We start from the raw sequence: 14,869 nt of genomic DNA on the forward strand, positions 1-14,869 counted from the left end.
CTAGTCGAATTCCTTCATTAGACTAAATATGTTTCATACACGTCAAATGATAAACTTCTGTCTGTACATATGATATGGAAAACGTATCTAAATACTCAAACTCTACAAGAATAAATAATATTTGAGTTAAAATGTCTGAGCACTGCAGATTAATCAGACTGAAAGTTCCCTTTTAAATCATATCCTTCGCTTGCTATGAGACCTCACTTGAGGTAATTCCTGATGTAAACAAATGAGTGGAGAAGTTGTCTATATAACATAATAATGTACACGTCCCCATGATTGATTTAGGTGGTTTGTATGTAAATCTGTATAGCATGTTGAATAATATCAACCATGAATACTGTTCGATAAAATAGAATGGGATGTACTGTCCAATAATTATAGTTATATCCAGCCATTTGTTATTTCATGTTTCATAGATGTAAGATATGAGTACAGGTTATGATTTTTAGTGAGTGAGTTCGAATGAGGCATAATGGTTGATTCCGGGAAGCAGGCTTGTCATACCGTGACATTTCGGCTCGTACAGCACATACTGCTATGACAGTGATGTGTGTGTGTGTGTGGAACTAGTGAATAGAAGAGGGTCGTACGCAGAGACGAGTGGGTACTGGACCACGTAATGTGACCACAACACGGGCTGACCATCATCTTGTCGCATGGCCGTGATGGACTGTACAGCTTCATTCAGTGTTCAGTTGATGTTGGAGTACTGCAACAGATGGGGACCTGTCTGCGTCAACAGTTCATCACTGTCTTTTGAGGGCTGAACTAGTGGTTCGCATGCCGTTGCGTCAGATTCCGTTGTCCAGAAACCAGCAATGCCTCAGACTGCAATGAGCACGTGAACGCTGTCAGTGGCATGCTGAGTGGCAAAATGTAGTGTTTTCAGACGAGTCCTGCTTCAACTTGTCCTACAATGATGGCCGCATACATGTTTATGTTACTGTGGTGAACGCAATCTGAGAGCCTGCATTGTTGAGCAGCATAGCGGACAAATGCCTAGTGTGATGGTTTGGGGTGCCATTGGATAGGCCACAATATGCGATCTCACCTCCAACGTATTCAGGGCAATCTGAGCAGCAACCGCTACAGTAGGGAGGTTTTAGAGCCCGATGTACTGTCCCTCCTTCAGGCAACTTCACATGCCATATTTCACCAGAACAATGCCTGGCCACATGTGGTGAGGATTGTGCAAGCCTTCTTCGAAGAACGACGGGCATCACCACTTTCCTGGCCTGCACGTTCGCCAGATATGTCGCCCATCGAACATGTCTGGGATATGATTGGTCAGCAAGTTGTTCGTCATGGTCCTCCAGCACCCACTCTTGACACTTTGTGGACTCACATACAAACTGAGTGGAGAGAGATTCCCCAATAACATATCCAACCCCTCTTTGATTCCATGCCACGATGCTTAGAGGCTCTGATTGCAGCACATGGAGGCTTCACACCATACTGAAACCTCATGGTCACAGATCAGGTACAGTTCTGTAAGTATAATCATTTGTGTATTGTCATGTACCTAATCTGTGGTATCAATTTAATTTCAGTCACATGTATCCTTCTTGATGTTGCAATTTTGTGTATTTCTTGTAGAGGCCGAGATGCAAATGGGAAAATGGATTTGAGGAAGATGGGATATGATGCTAGGGACTGGATTAATCTTGCTCTGGCAGGCTTAAGTGATGATGGCAATGAACCTCCAGGTTCTATAAAAGCCACTTGTATTTCTTGTCAATACACACTAGGTGGCCATCATATTACATCATGTCACCTACCATTTAGAGGAGAAACGTGGTTGTCTCTTTATTTTGTTATAACAAAATCGAACATTATGTGAGATGGTCTCGCTTCAGTACCATGCAAAAATAATTTTACATCAAACGTTACTAAACTACAGGGTGGCTCATAAGTCAGTTGACACTAGCAGTTATTTATCTCTTCATTGACTAGCATAGTAACTATTTAACCAGAGCAGTTGCTATTTGAGGTTATGTTGATGTTAAGGGCCCCCTACACAAGAGGTAAGTCTGTACAAATCTAAATCCAAGAGCAAAACCTCTTGTGTATAGACAAAAAGTATTACGACTTTCGGTCTCAAGGTAAGTCTCGAGAGTTCTGTGTCGGCTTCAATTTTTCTCACTGCAGCACTCCAAATTAAGCAGGAGAAAAGGTAAACTTAGGAAAAATGATACTACCAGCATACTACCATATGGTACAGATTTCGTCATTGCTTCGCTATAATTAGTTCTCTGTAGCAAAATGGTGGCAAGCTATGAAAGTACAGATATGACAAACTATTCTCACGTATTTCTATGAATGTAGAATCATGAGGGAACAGCATTTCTCGAGTGATCGCATTTCTCCATGGGAAATTATTGATTTCAATGATCTCTTATGACTTCTTTGTAAGCTGCAAGTCTAGGAGGTACCTCTCTGAGCATGTATGGTTCAATTTCCAATTCAGATATACTTCCCTGAGGTAAGTCTGTACAGAGAAGTCTTTGCATGTATGGGACCCTTTAGAGATTGGAAGCTATTAGAAAGCTCTTGCAGAGATGGATTAGTGAACTAGTGTACAATAGAAAACTACCTATAGAAGAACAATTGGTAGCAACAACCATTATTACATTGATATTCTGATTTATTTGTAGAAAATTCTCCAAACACCATACCTCCTTCTCAATAAGGTATTCACAAGTTGAATAAAAGATTTGAACAAACTGGGTCATGAGTGGACCTTCGAATCTCAGATCTGTATCTGTTACTATCAAAAAAAGATATTGCAGTACAATGTTTTGTATAGTCACCTACAAAATCAACATGAAAAGCATCCAGTGAGTACGATGCAACTAGAACACACCTATAAAGGATGCAGAAACAGTTGAGGCCATAATAAAGACGTACTTTACTTCAAGGTACAAATCAGGGATGGGCATAATGTTTCTGCTCACACTGTAAGCATTGCCAGCATGTTCGAAATGAAGATGATCCTGACACAAATGCAGAATTCTGTGAGTGGTACATTATGTCATGAAGACGAAGTTAGTATAAAAAAATCTGTAAACTGATGAAGCAACTTTTAAATTAAATGGAATAGTAAACAGGCACAACTGACGGGTACTGGGATTTTGAGAATCCACATTTGGTAATGCAGACAGAATTAAATGCTCCTGGTGACTGTTTGGGCGCGAATTTATGCTGCTGGGTTCAGCAGATACCGGTACTATATTTTTTATTGAACTCTTTAACTCTGAAAATTAACTCGAAATGTTTTATGAAGTGATACCAGAACTGCAACCAGTTCGGGAGAAGCTAACCCCCTCACTATGTACTGATTAGGAGGAATGTTTCAAATGAAATGTTTGATGAATAGAGTGGCAGATATGGTACCAATGAATGACCTTTTTTGCCAGGTCTTACTTACCCTAATAGTTTGACTATAATTATATGTGTACAAAACCGCCTTTAAGAATTGTAACCACCAGTTTTATTTTATTTTTTAGATCATATATCATATGACTCGCAGTGATTTAACCTAACATAGCATGTATATCATAGATCAACCTAAGTTAAGTCCAAGCAATCACACTAATATGACCCGAAAATTACCACATTAAGTTCCATCTAATAGGCAAGGTTTTCATCATATTAATCTAACATTTCACATCTGAAGATGATACACATGTATCGAAAGCGTTAATGAAAATTTATTTATTTTATGATAAGCAAAGGCGGTTTTGTATTATAGTCAAACATTAATAGCTTATCGGAAAACTTCAACATGAAATTGATTACCCTAATACACTTTCCAGTGTGGGGAATGCTAAAAGGTACTTTATTGAGTGAAAATTTGTGATGAACATCAGTCTGAATTCGAAAACCTACTTTTGCAGAACATTTATGACATGATTTATGTTTGTGTACTGAATAGATACCTTGGCACTGAAAAGGAAGGAGGACACTTTAAGATATTACAGAATTTTCCTAATAAATGTTATCTGTATGGTTTTACATTTGTACATGAAACCTGCTTACAATAATGATGCATTTTTGTCAACTTACTTATGGGCAACCCTGTATTAGTTATAAATGAATAGACTCACTTGGCTTCCATCTTGAGTTGGAGCTTTGAATATAGCTTTCACTGCTGCTTGGCTGCTGATGGCTGAGGTAACCAGTTGTGGTTTTGTTGGTGTTGTTTGAACAACTTTGATGACTTGTCCTGAAAAGATAGACAAATCTCTTATTTGTATTAAATGGAACAAGAGTAAGGTTACAAATTACCACTGTTTTGCTGTTTTACTTCAAGAAAACAAGTTCTTTTAATAAGATTAATCTCATATGATGTTAATGGCTTGTAAGGGACCGACTTAGATGGACTTATCAATAAAGAAAGCACTATACCCTATACCAGTTATATCAATTGATGCCCACAGGAGCAAGCGCACGCTTTAGAGCCCAGGAGAGCCTGAGCGCTTTACAGCGGAAAGGAAAGAGTCAGACGAAAGAGGTGGTATATGATGCTTGGTCGAGCTATATTCAGGGATGGCCAGCACTGATTCAATATATAAAGGGAAGAGAACTTATTACAACTGCATCCATGTTAATTTTTAGATTTGCCTGAGAAGTATAAGTGCATTATAAGAATGTAAGTTTTAATTTTAATGCTAATTTTTTATAAGTTTGATTTTTTTATTCAAAAGAAATATTTTCTCAACTTTTCGTATAGAAAAGTGAAATTTTCAGGTATAGGCCTATTTATTTAGTAGCCTTACAGAATGTTTTCGTAAATCTAATATACCGTATATACGTATTACTGAAGATAGTGTATTGAAAATTTTGAAAATATTCACATGGAAATTGTTTGTAAGGAAATGAATTAACAAAGCAACTACTGTTACATCATAAGCAAAAGATACATGCCCATGTGTTGTAAAAATGTCAGCTCTATTAGCTTCAGCAGATTTCGAGAAAATGATTTAATATTCTGATGATAGGAAGTTGCTCACAAATATCACCTTAAAAGCATAATGCGATAAGAGTTTTGTTATGTAATATTAGTTACACTTAAAACATTTACAGTCCCTAGGTAACTTTGCTTTGTAATGTAATATTGTTTTGATTAGTTTACTGATTACTTTTGTAAGGCTAAAGATACCATCAATATAAATTCCAACTTATCATGTCATACTCAGTCTCTTTCTTTTGAATATCACTTTCTTTATGAATGATGTGTTTCATCTACTTAACACAGTATAATATTATACTACTATGGAATTTAAGTGAATATTCCTTCTTAACTCTCTATTATGTTATTAAGATTTAAAACACAAGTGCAATATTAAAAAATCAGTGTTAGTACTTTTGTTTTACAGACAATATAGATAATATTAAACAGAAAGAAGCCATATAAAAATAACAACATAAAATTTCACGTTCCGTTTGAAGTTTGTGCACCACTGTTTTCTTAATCCAACAGGTTGCTTATTCATATATACAACCCTTTCTCTTTCCATACCTAGCGCTTGCTGCCCGCGCACGACGTCAAGGTCAGAAAAGTAGGTTGTAAGGGCTGGAACAAGAGACCCATCCACTGTTGTGGAATAAGTTAGCATGCCTGACCATGAAACGAGTGGGCCCGGGTTCAAATCCTGGTTGGGACAAGTTACTTGGTTGAGGTTTTTTTCTGGGGGTTTTCCTCAACCCATTAAGAGCAAATGCTGGGTAACTTTCGGTGCTGGACCATTTTGCTGGAATTATCACCATCTCATTCAGATGTTAATAGCCTAATGGTCTTTTAACGTCTTTAGGCTGAGAAAGACCATGAATACATTGAAATTCAAGATAAATAATAATAAAAAAAAATCAAAATCAATGGGTAAATTAATCAATCATAAAATTACACAGTTAATTCAATATGGGGTTGTGACATAACAAACTACGAAGAGTACTTTAAAAAAATGTTATAGGCCTACAAATTTCAGCGCATTATTATGTAGAAACCAAGAAATGTATTCTATAACTAGAAAAAGACCCCATAGCCGTAAATCTTAGAAACTTCAGAAAATAAATCAATTTTTATTTTTTTGGGTTATTTTACGACGCTGTATCAACATCTCAGGTTATTTAGCGTCTGAATGACATGAAGGCGATAATGCCGGTAAAATGAGTCTGGGGTCCAACACCGAAAGTTACCCAGCATTTGCTCGTATCGGGTTAAGGGGAAACCCTGGAATAAACCTCAACCAGGTAATTTGCCCCGACCGGGATTCGAACCCGGGCCACCTGGTTTCACGGTCAGATGCACTGACCATTACTCCACAGGTGTGGACGAAAATAAATCAAACCCTACAAAAGCACAAGAAATTTTAGTTAAATATAAGACGGAAGGAATCAGTTATCTCAATACTGTATGTGCAGTAACCACAGGGTTTTAAAATTACATAATGAAAGAAAGATGTGCTAAGAGCACATTCTCTGAATGAACTCAACAGAATTGTTGTTGATAGTCCAATGTGCTACAAATCCATAGGATACATGATTGCTGGGAAGTCCTTAAGATCTACATTCCTAGTGAGAACAAATCAAGAAGATTACTATTTATGATATCATCATCATCAAATTTATTATTAGCCTACTATTATTGGTGACCAAAAGGCCTTTGAGAGCATATCCAACAGAGACAACTATTACTTGTGAAAGAGTGGAGGAAATAATTAAATCATCAAAAAACTGGAAACCTGCAGAATCCGACAGAATCTTCAGTGAGTAAAGTAATCTTCGGATTTTTTGCTCGAAACCTGGACATTCCTAGACTACTGAACAAATGTAAGGAACTAGAAAACAGCCCAAATAAATGGAGGAACTCTACAAGTAAAGTCCTCTATAAAGGAAAAGATAACTTAGATTTCCAAGGGACACACTCTGGAGAGCAAAGTTCTAAAAATGCTCACAAAGAAATCATAAACAGACTGATACCACAAATCGATCATCTTATACTGGAGGAACAATTCAGGTTCAGAAAAGAAAGAAGTACACTCCATGCAGTAAACAGTATGATGATAGACACAGAAAACATTCCAAGCCACCCATGAGGGAAGCTATATTGCATATCTTCATTTTTTACAAAAAAGCCTTCGACTTGCTCGATAGAAAAGTATTCATGGAAAAACTCGAACACTTCCTAGGACAGACACAAGCACTAGTGAGAATTCTGGAAATATATTATATCTTAAAATGACTTCATCTCATCATCAGCTGAGATCACCCAAATGAATGGTAGTACAGCAAGGAAACCCCATCAGTCCCTTGATGTTTAACATCGCAGTCTCAGACATCATCAAAGCAGTGAAACAACACAGCACTATACATGTATGCTGATGACATGGTCCTTACTTCAAGAAGGAAAGAGACTTAGAGGTAGCACTAAATACCATACGTATCAAAATCGACAGATGGAAACAGACTCGAAATAAACGAGAGTCAGACGTTTTGAATGATTTTCAGGAAAAGAAGAATAGCAAAACAGGATACAATAAAATTCAAGGGTCATCCATTAAAAATAACAAACACATTCAAGTATCCGGGTAGGCTATCACGTTTTAAATTTAAAAGGCATAGTGAGGACCGATAAGCTAATACAATAACATTAGGAGAAATCAGGATCCGTCTGTGCTTATCTGTTTAACAAATATTGGTTGTTATAAACTTGTCACATTAGTTTATTCAGTTTTTAACGTTTTCGGCTTGAATAAACCATCTTCAGAAAAGTTACATGCCTAATTACATGAATGAAATTGGTACATGCGTATATCCTGATTACTCCTAATGTTATCACGTTTTAGACAACATTACATCCTTCAAGCCCCATGTCACAGAGAGATCCACGACTGCAATAAAGGCAATACAACAAATAAAAAAACGTAATGTAATATAAACAGCTAAATATGATCTCTACAATATCAAGATAATACCAATCCTAACACGGTTTCTAAATTACCTGGAACAAACTACCACCAACAAACTATCCAGCATAGAGAAGGATAAAGCCTGCTTCCTGGAAGCTAAGTTACCCCTGGCTTGTTAAAATACACCCTCAAGACTGGCCTATGAATTAGCAAGGGAGACCTTCCTGATCGAAGACACCAGAGTAAAATATCTCCTGCCATCTACTAACAATTTGTAATTACACTTGTATCTGTTTTACCTCTTTTTCGTGTTGTATGCAATATGTTTTTTTTTTTTCATCTGTACTGTCTATTGTAATTGGGGCTTTGCCCTGTTATGGACATAAATAGATAGATAAATATTTAAACAATGAAGGTATTAAATGAGAGATAACAGAAGGGTAATGATATATGGAATGAGTTTTATATGATATTATTGAATTTGGTATTCCCAAGAAACTAGTTTGATTAATTAAAATGTGTCTCAGTGAAATGTACAGCAGAGTTCGTATAGGTCAATTTCTGTCAGATACGTTTCCAATTCACTGTGGGCTAAAGCAAGGAGATGCACTATCACCTTTAATTTTTAACTTTGCTCTAGAGTATGCCATTAGGAAAGTCCAGGATAACAGAGAGCGTTTGGAAATGAACGGGTTACATCAGCTGCTTGTCTATGCGGATGACGTGAATATGTTAGGAGAAAATCCACAAACTATTAGGGAAAACACGGGAATTTTACTGGAAGCAAGTAAAGAGATAGATTTGGAAGTAAATTCCGAAAACACAAAGTATATGATTATGTCTCGTGACCAGAATATTGTACGAAATAGAAATATAAAAATTGGAAATTTATCTTTTGAAGAGGTGGAAAAATTGAAATACCTGGGAGCAACAGGAAATTAAACATAGAATAAATATGGGAAATGTCTGTTATTATTCGATTGAGAAGCTTTTATCATCCAGTCTGCTGTCAAAAAATCTGAAAGTTAGAATTTATAAAAGAGTTATATTACCGGTTGTTCTATATGGTTGTGAAACTTGGACTCTCACTTTGAGAGAGGAACATAGGTTAAGGGTGTTTGAGAATAAGGTGCTTAGAAAAATATTTGGGGCTAAGAGGGATGAAGTTACAGGAGAATGGAGAAAGTTACACAACACAGAACTGCACGCATTGTATTCTTCACCTGACATAATTAGGAACATTAAATCCAGACGTTTGAGATGGGCAGGGCATGTAGCACGTATGGGCGAATCCAGAAATGCATACAGAGTGTTAGTTGGGAGGTCGGAGGGAAAAAGACCTTTGGGGAGGCAGAGACGTAGAGGGGAGGATAATATTAAAATGGATTTGAGGGAGGTGGGATATGATGATAGAGACTGGATTAATCTTGCTCAGGATAGGGACCAATGGCGGGCTTATGTGAGGGCGGCAATGAACCTCCGGGTTCCTTAAAAGCCAGCAAGTAAGTAAGTCTACTCAACAGATATCATGACATCAACTATAAACTGAGACATAGCGTAAAATAATATGCTTTGCAGCTTAGGACTTCCACTATAAAATATGCGATATTCATGAACCTAGAGTCAGCTATACTTATCACCTATGCATTAAACACTATGACAGATACCATGTAGGCCTAAGCTAAGAGACACGTTCCTAACCAAATTCTGTGCTTTGCAGTAACTTAGTGGCAGTGTCCCAGAACATTCTATAAAAGCCTACATGTGATAAAATTTACACACATTATGTGCAATCATTCTTATATAGGTCTATTATTATTAGTAATATAGCTACTATTTATTATTATTACATTATTATTGTTTATTCATTTTCCTAGTTTCTTCCTGTCCAAGGGCAGGTCTTTCACTGAAAACCCAGCATTCTCAGATTTTTCCTATTTTCTGTCTTCCTCTTCATCTCCGCATACGATTCATTTATCTTAATGTTGTTTATCATTGTATTGTATTGTACTGTATTTATTAACATTCCATGGTATTCATACATGCTTACAGCTAGAATATGGAACAAGTCAAAAAACTTAATATTATTATAAAATCTTAATTTATAGTCACAGTCTAGATGAAATATATACAGACGAGATTTACAATATAGTCTACTAGTACAACACAAAGTTTTAGTATCAATTTCATGAAGCGTTATTGAATGTCATGAATTCACCTACAGAATAGAAGGCGTGAGAAATTAGGTACTTCTTTAATTTGGCTCTAAATAATTTTATGTTTTGAGTTTCATTTTTTATATCGATAGAGAGCTATTAAAAATGTTTACTGCCATATAACGCACTCCTTTTTGATAGCACGATAGACTTTCCAATGGAGTATGAAAATAATTTTTTGACGTGTATTTATGCTATGAACTGTTGAATTAGTTACAAAGTTTTCACGATTACATACGAGGAAGATTATTAATGAAAAAATATACTGACATATCTTCTTCTGCCCAGAACTTTACTTCCATTCACATTGCTTCCAGTGCAGTTTCTTTTTAGCCAGTAACCCAGCCAATTCCTTTTTCTCTTCCTGAACAGTTTCAGCATCATTCTTTCTTCACCCACTCTTTCCAACACAGTTTCATTTCTTATTCTGTTTATCCATTTCACACGCTCCAATCTTCTCCACATCCACATTCCAAATGCTTCTAGTAGTTTCTTTTCACTTTGTTGTAATGTCCAGTTTCTGCCCCACACAACACCACACTTCACAAAGCACTTCACCAGTCTCTTCCTTAGTTCTTTTTCCAGAGGTCCGCAGAAGATGCTCCTTTTTCTAGTAAAAGCTTCCTTTGCCATTGCTATCTTCCTTTTGACTTCCTGGCAGCAGCTCATGTTACTGCTTATAGTACACCCCAAGTATATGAAGCTGTCCACTTGATCTACTGCCTCATTTAGAATTCGCACATTTAGCAGATTTATTTTTCTTGTGATAACCGTGGTCTTGTCTTGCTAGCATTTATCTTCATCCCATAATGCTCAAAGCTGTCATTTAGCTCCAGCAGTATATCCCTTTGTAACAACTCTTCTGCTAACAAGTTCATATCAAAAGAAAATCGTATGCATTTTATTCCTCTTCTTCCTACTATGTCCTGAAAATAGTTCTTCACTAAATCTTATCAGCCCTATTATTACTGAAAAAATCTGTAATTCTCTCATATCACAGCTCAATAGGAATGGACACCACAAAATCTGCTACAGTTTTCATGATGTAGACGTAGAGTAGTAGTGATGTCGATATCAGCTACTAGTGAGCATTTCACGAATCACATTGCTTCCTACCTAGCAGCAATGAAGACCCCAGACATGGCTTGGAGATCTGACAAGTTTAAAGCACCTATTAAACCTTTTTGCATTATCTAACGTGAGCTGTGTTACTGTAACGACAGTCTTAATAACAACGTGTCTATTTTAAACTGTTGTTGTTGTTTTCTAATGCCAGGCGTTTGACAATAAAGTCATTTGACTTCTTGCACTCCAATATTTTTCAAAGATATTATCATGGTCAGCCACTGAAGCACAGATTTTGAGGTGTTCCGAATCCATTTCTTGGTTTGAGTTGCACAATGGGCAGTTAGGGGACTGATATATCCCTATTCTATGCAGGTGTTTGGCCAAACAATCATGGCCTGTTGCCAATCTAAATGCAGCTACAGACGATTTTCGTGGTAAATCGGGAATTAACTGTGGATTATGATGCAGAGAGTTCCATTTTTTCCCTTGAGATTGCGTTATCAAATTTTGTTTGTTGAAGTCTAAGTATTTAGATTTAATAAATCTTTTCACAGAGTAATATGTAGATTTAGTAACAGGTCTGTAAGTAGCAGTGCTGCCCTTCTTTGCTAATGCATCCGCATTCTCGTTTCCCAGGATTCCACAATGGGATGGTATCCATTGGAATACAATTCTTTTATTGAGTGATATTAATTGAGAGAGCATTTTAGTTATTTCTGCTGTTTGAGATGAAGGTGTGTGTTTAGGGACTATTGATAGAATAGCTGCTTTGGAGTCTGACAATATAACTGCATTCTTAAATTTATTGATGTGGCATAGAAGATTCCCGAGACTTTCACTTAATGCAATGATTTCTCCATCAAAACTTGTTGTTCCATATCCAAGAGGTCTATAAAGTGAGAAGAGACAGCACGTAACACCTGCACCGGCACCTTGTTCTCTGGAGATCAAGGATCCGTCAGTGTATAAATGAAGCCAGTTTTGTGGAGGGTACCTAATATTAATTGTCTCTAAAGACAATTGTTTCATTATTTCAGTGTTTACTTCTGATTTCAGTAATTCTTCTAAATTTAGATTATATTCTACATTTAATAGAGTTAAAGGGTTTGGTTTAATTTGTAAGTTTTCTTTTAAATTCGGGATAACTTATTGATTTTCTGTTTTAATTCTTGAACCATGGATATGAAACTTTTTTGAGTTTTCAATCTACAGAGAGGACTATATGAATGCCAATTGTTTCCTGGTAATCTGATAAGTTTTTCATACTGAATCAGTGCTTTTTCTTCTATTGTCATTTTGATGCTGTTAATATTAGTGAGGAATCTCATAGAATCTATTGGAGTTGTTTTGATTCCACCAGTAATGAGCCTGAGAACTCATTAAACTGTACACGCTATTCTAAAGTGATAAAATGAGGCAAGAGCAGAGTGAAATGATAGGAGAAACTTCACATCCAATTTATTGAATCTCTGATCTTGCTACACAGCACACACAGGGCTGATGTCTGATTTGTGCTGCGTTATTTCACAATGAAATGAAACCTAAAGGTGCAACTTTACAAAAATACATATAGCCTACCTGGAAAGACAAATTAGATGAGTTTTCGTAAGGTGGAGGATCTGTGACAGGTTAAGTTTGGTTTGTTCAGAAGTTTGATATGCCAGGCATGTACACTTTTTGGTAGAAAGATTAAAAAAAAAAAAAAAAAAAACTGATTTACCCTGGACCGAAAAAAGTAGTGCTCTCACGTGTAGTGCAATATGACTGTACCACTGGATTACGTGATGATTTATTAACAAGTTCTGTAAATAGTCATCTACTGTCTAGGATAGCAATACATGTACTAAGAGAGAATTGTAGGACCAGTAAAACATTTAAGTCCACACCTGTGGAGTAACGGTCAGCACGTCTGGCCGCGAAACCAGGTGGCCCGGGTTCGAATCCTGGTCAGGGCAAGTTATCTGCTTGAGGTTTTTTCCGGGGTTTTCCCTCAACCCAATACGAGCAAATGCTGGGTAACTTTCGGTGTTGGACCCCGGACTCATTTCACCGGCATTATCACCTTCATATCATTCAGATGCTAAATAACCTAGATGTTGATACAGCATTGTAAAATAACCCAATAAAATAAAAAAAAAACATTTAATATAAACTATGCTAGGACATATTATTATAAGTACTCTCCACTTCTTAGAATCTGTTCCTTCTATAATAAACTGAACAATATTGACATCTTTCAGGATAGAACCACACTCTTGAGAGAAATAAATACCGGTAGCGTTCAAAACACTCCATAAGTATTTTGCTAATAAATAGGTGTTAACTGGTTTGCATATTGTATTTTTGGTCTTCTTTCTTATATTATTTCATATCAATTATCATTACGAACTCACTCCTAATTCTGACTTAACGTGGGTCTAGTCCCTCATCAGTTATTGTATTAATGTTACTAATCTGTGACTAGTTATTTGCATTTCATCACTGGCTCTATTACTTTAATATAATCTAAGTTTTCTTCATACTGTAAATACTTTTGTTTTTGTTTACCGAGATTTACATGCAATATTTGCTTGATATCATTTGTTGAGTAGTATTGTATTGGATTGTAACTGTTTAAGTTTGTTACCAAATTATTATATGTATTACAGTACTACTGTTATTTTCATTTTTCTCTACTCTGTAATTACATTGTTGAGTGGATTAAATAAATAAATAAAATGTTTGAGAAAATCGGTCAAGTATATATAAGAAACGAAGGTATTTGTGGCAGGTTGGATAAATTTATAGCTTTCGGAGCGATTACATAATGTGCTTCTGAGGTTATTTTCAATGACTGAAGCACTGGTAGTCGCCCCACCTCTTCCCAGTGTATGCTACGTAGTGTGATCGAAGATTCCCCTCGGAACCTCAGATTTTTCCGAAGAGAACAGTAGTCCCTTTGCAAAATGTGATGTAGGCGTATGACAGAGTTTTGTAATTATATAGATTTACGAGTACACGATTGAAATCATTCATATATTTTAATTGAATTAAGAGTGTGTAGAAATCGTTGAACCTAGACTTTATATATATATATATATATATAGGCCTACTCTAGACACGTAAATCAGTACGGCCTCCTGGAATTCGAACTGTGATTCTTCTGGAATAGTTAAAATTCCTTAAATTTATTATAGACACACCCCGCAAAACAGGTGTGTCATTTAGACATATTAATAGCAGAAGAAAATTTTCTAGCGACAATAACCACCAATACCCCAATGAACAGCAAGTCATCTATTCAAATAATTTTGTTTATACCTCCAATCTCGAACAGGAAACCTTAAAGGCGGATCTTTAAAATGTGCTAGAGAGAAATAATACTAATTTAAATCCGAAGTAACATATGTATTAAAACGTAATTTGTTCGCAGATGTAAAGGAATGAAGGTTAGGTTCACATTTAACACATCCTAGACTATGCAGAATAAAAACGAACTTATTAGAAGTAGGTACATTTGAAAACAAAGCCATCATCATATCGCAAGTACTTGCTATGCAAGACATATAACACAAACGATTTTCTGTGTGTAGCCTATGCTCTAAACTGCAGGTACCGGTAGCGATTTATCTGCCACCTACAGGTCTAAAGTACATTTAAATTGCACTTTATATGTGATAATTAACCTAT

General features: G+C 36.2%; 1 protein-coding gene across 1 annotated transcript in view; it reads right to left on the reverse strand.

Moving 5' to 3' along the window:
- The window catches only part of Dp (transcription factor Dp), a 151,723-nt gene that overhangs the window by 135,783 nt on the left and 1,071 nt on the right, over positions 1 to 14,869 (reverse strand). The window contains exon 2 of the mRNA XM_069836300.1: positions 4,113 to 4,231. Within this exon, the coding sequence (XP_069692401.1) occupies positions 4,113 to 4,231 (119 nt within the window). The remainder of the gene's footprint in view (positions 1 to 4,112; positions 4,232 to 14,869) is intronic.

The sequence above is a fragment of the Periplaneta americana genome, chromosome 9, assembly GCF_040183065.1.
Source record: "Periplaneta americana isolate PAMFEO1 chromosome 9, P.americana_PAMFEO1_priV1, whole genome shotgun sequence".
Lineage (NCBI taxonomy): Eukaryota > Metazoa > Arthropoda > Insecta > Blattodea > Blattidae > Periplaneta > Periplaneta americana.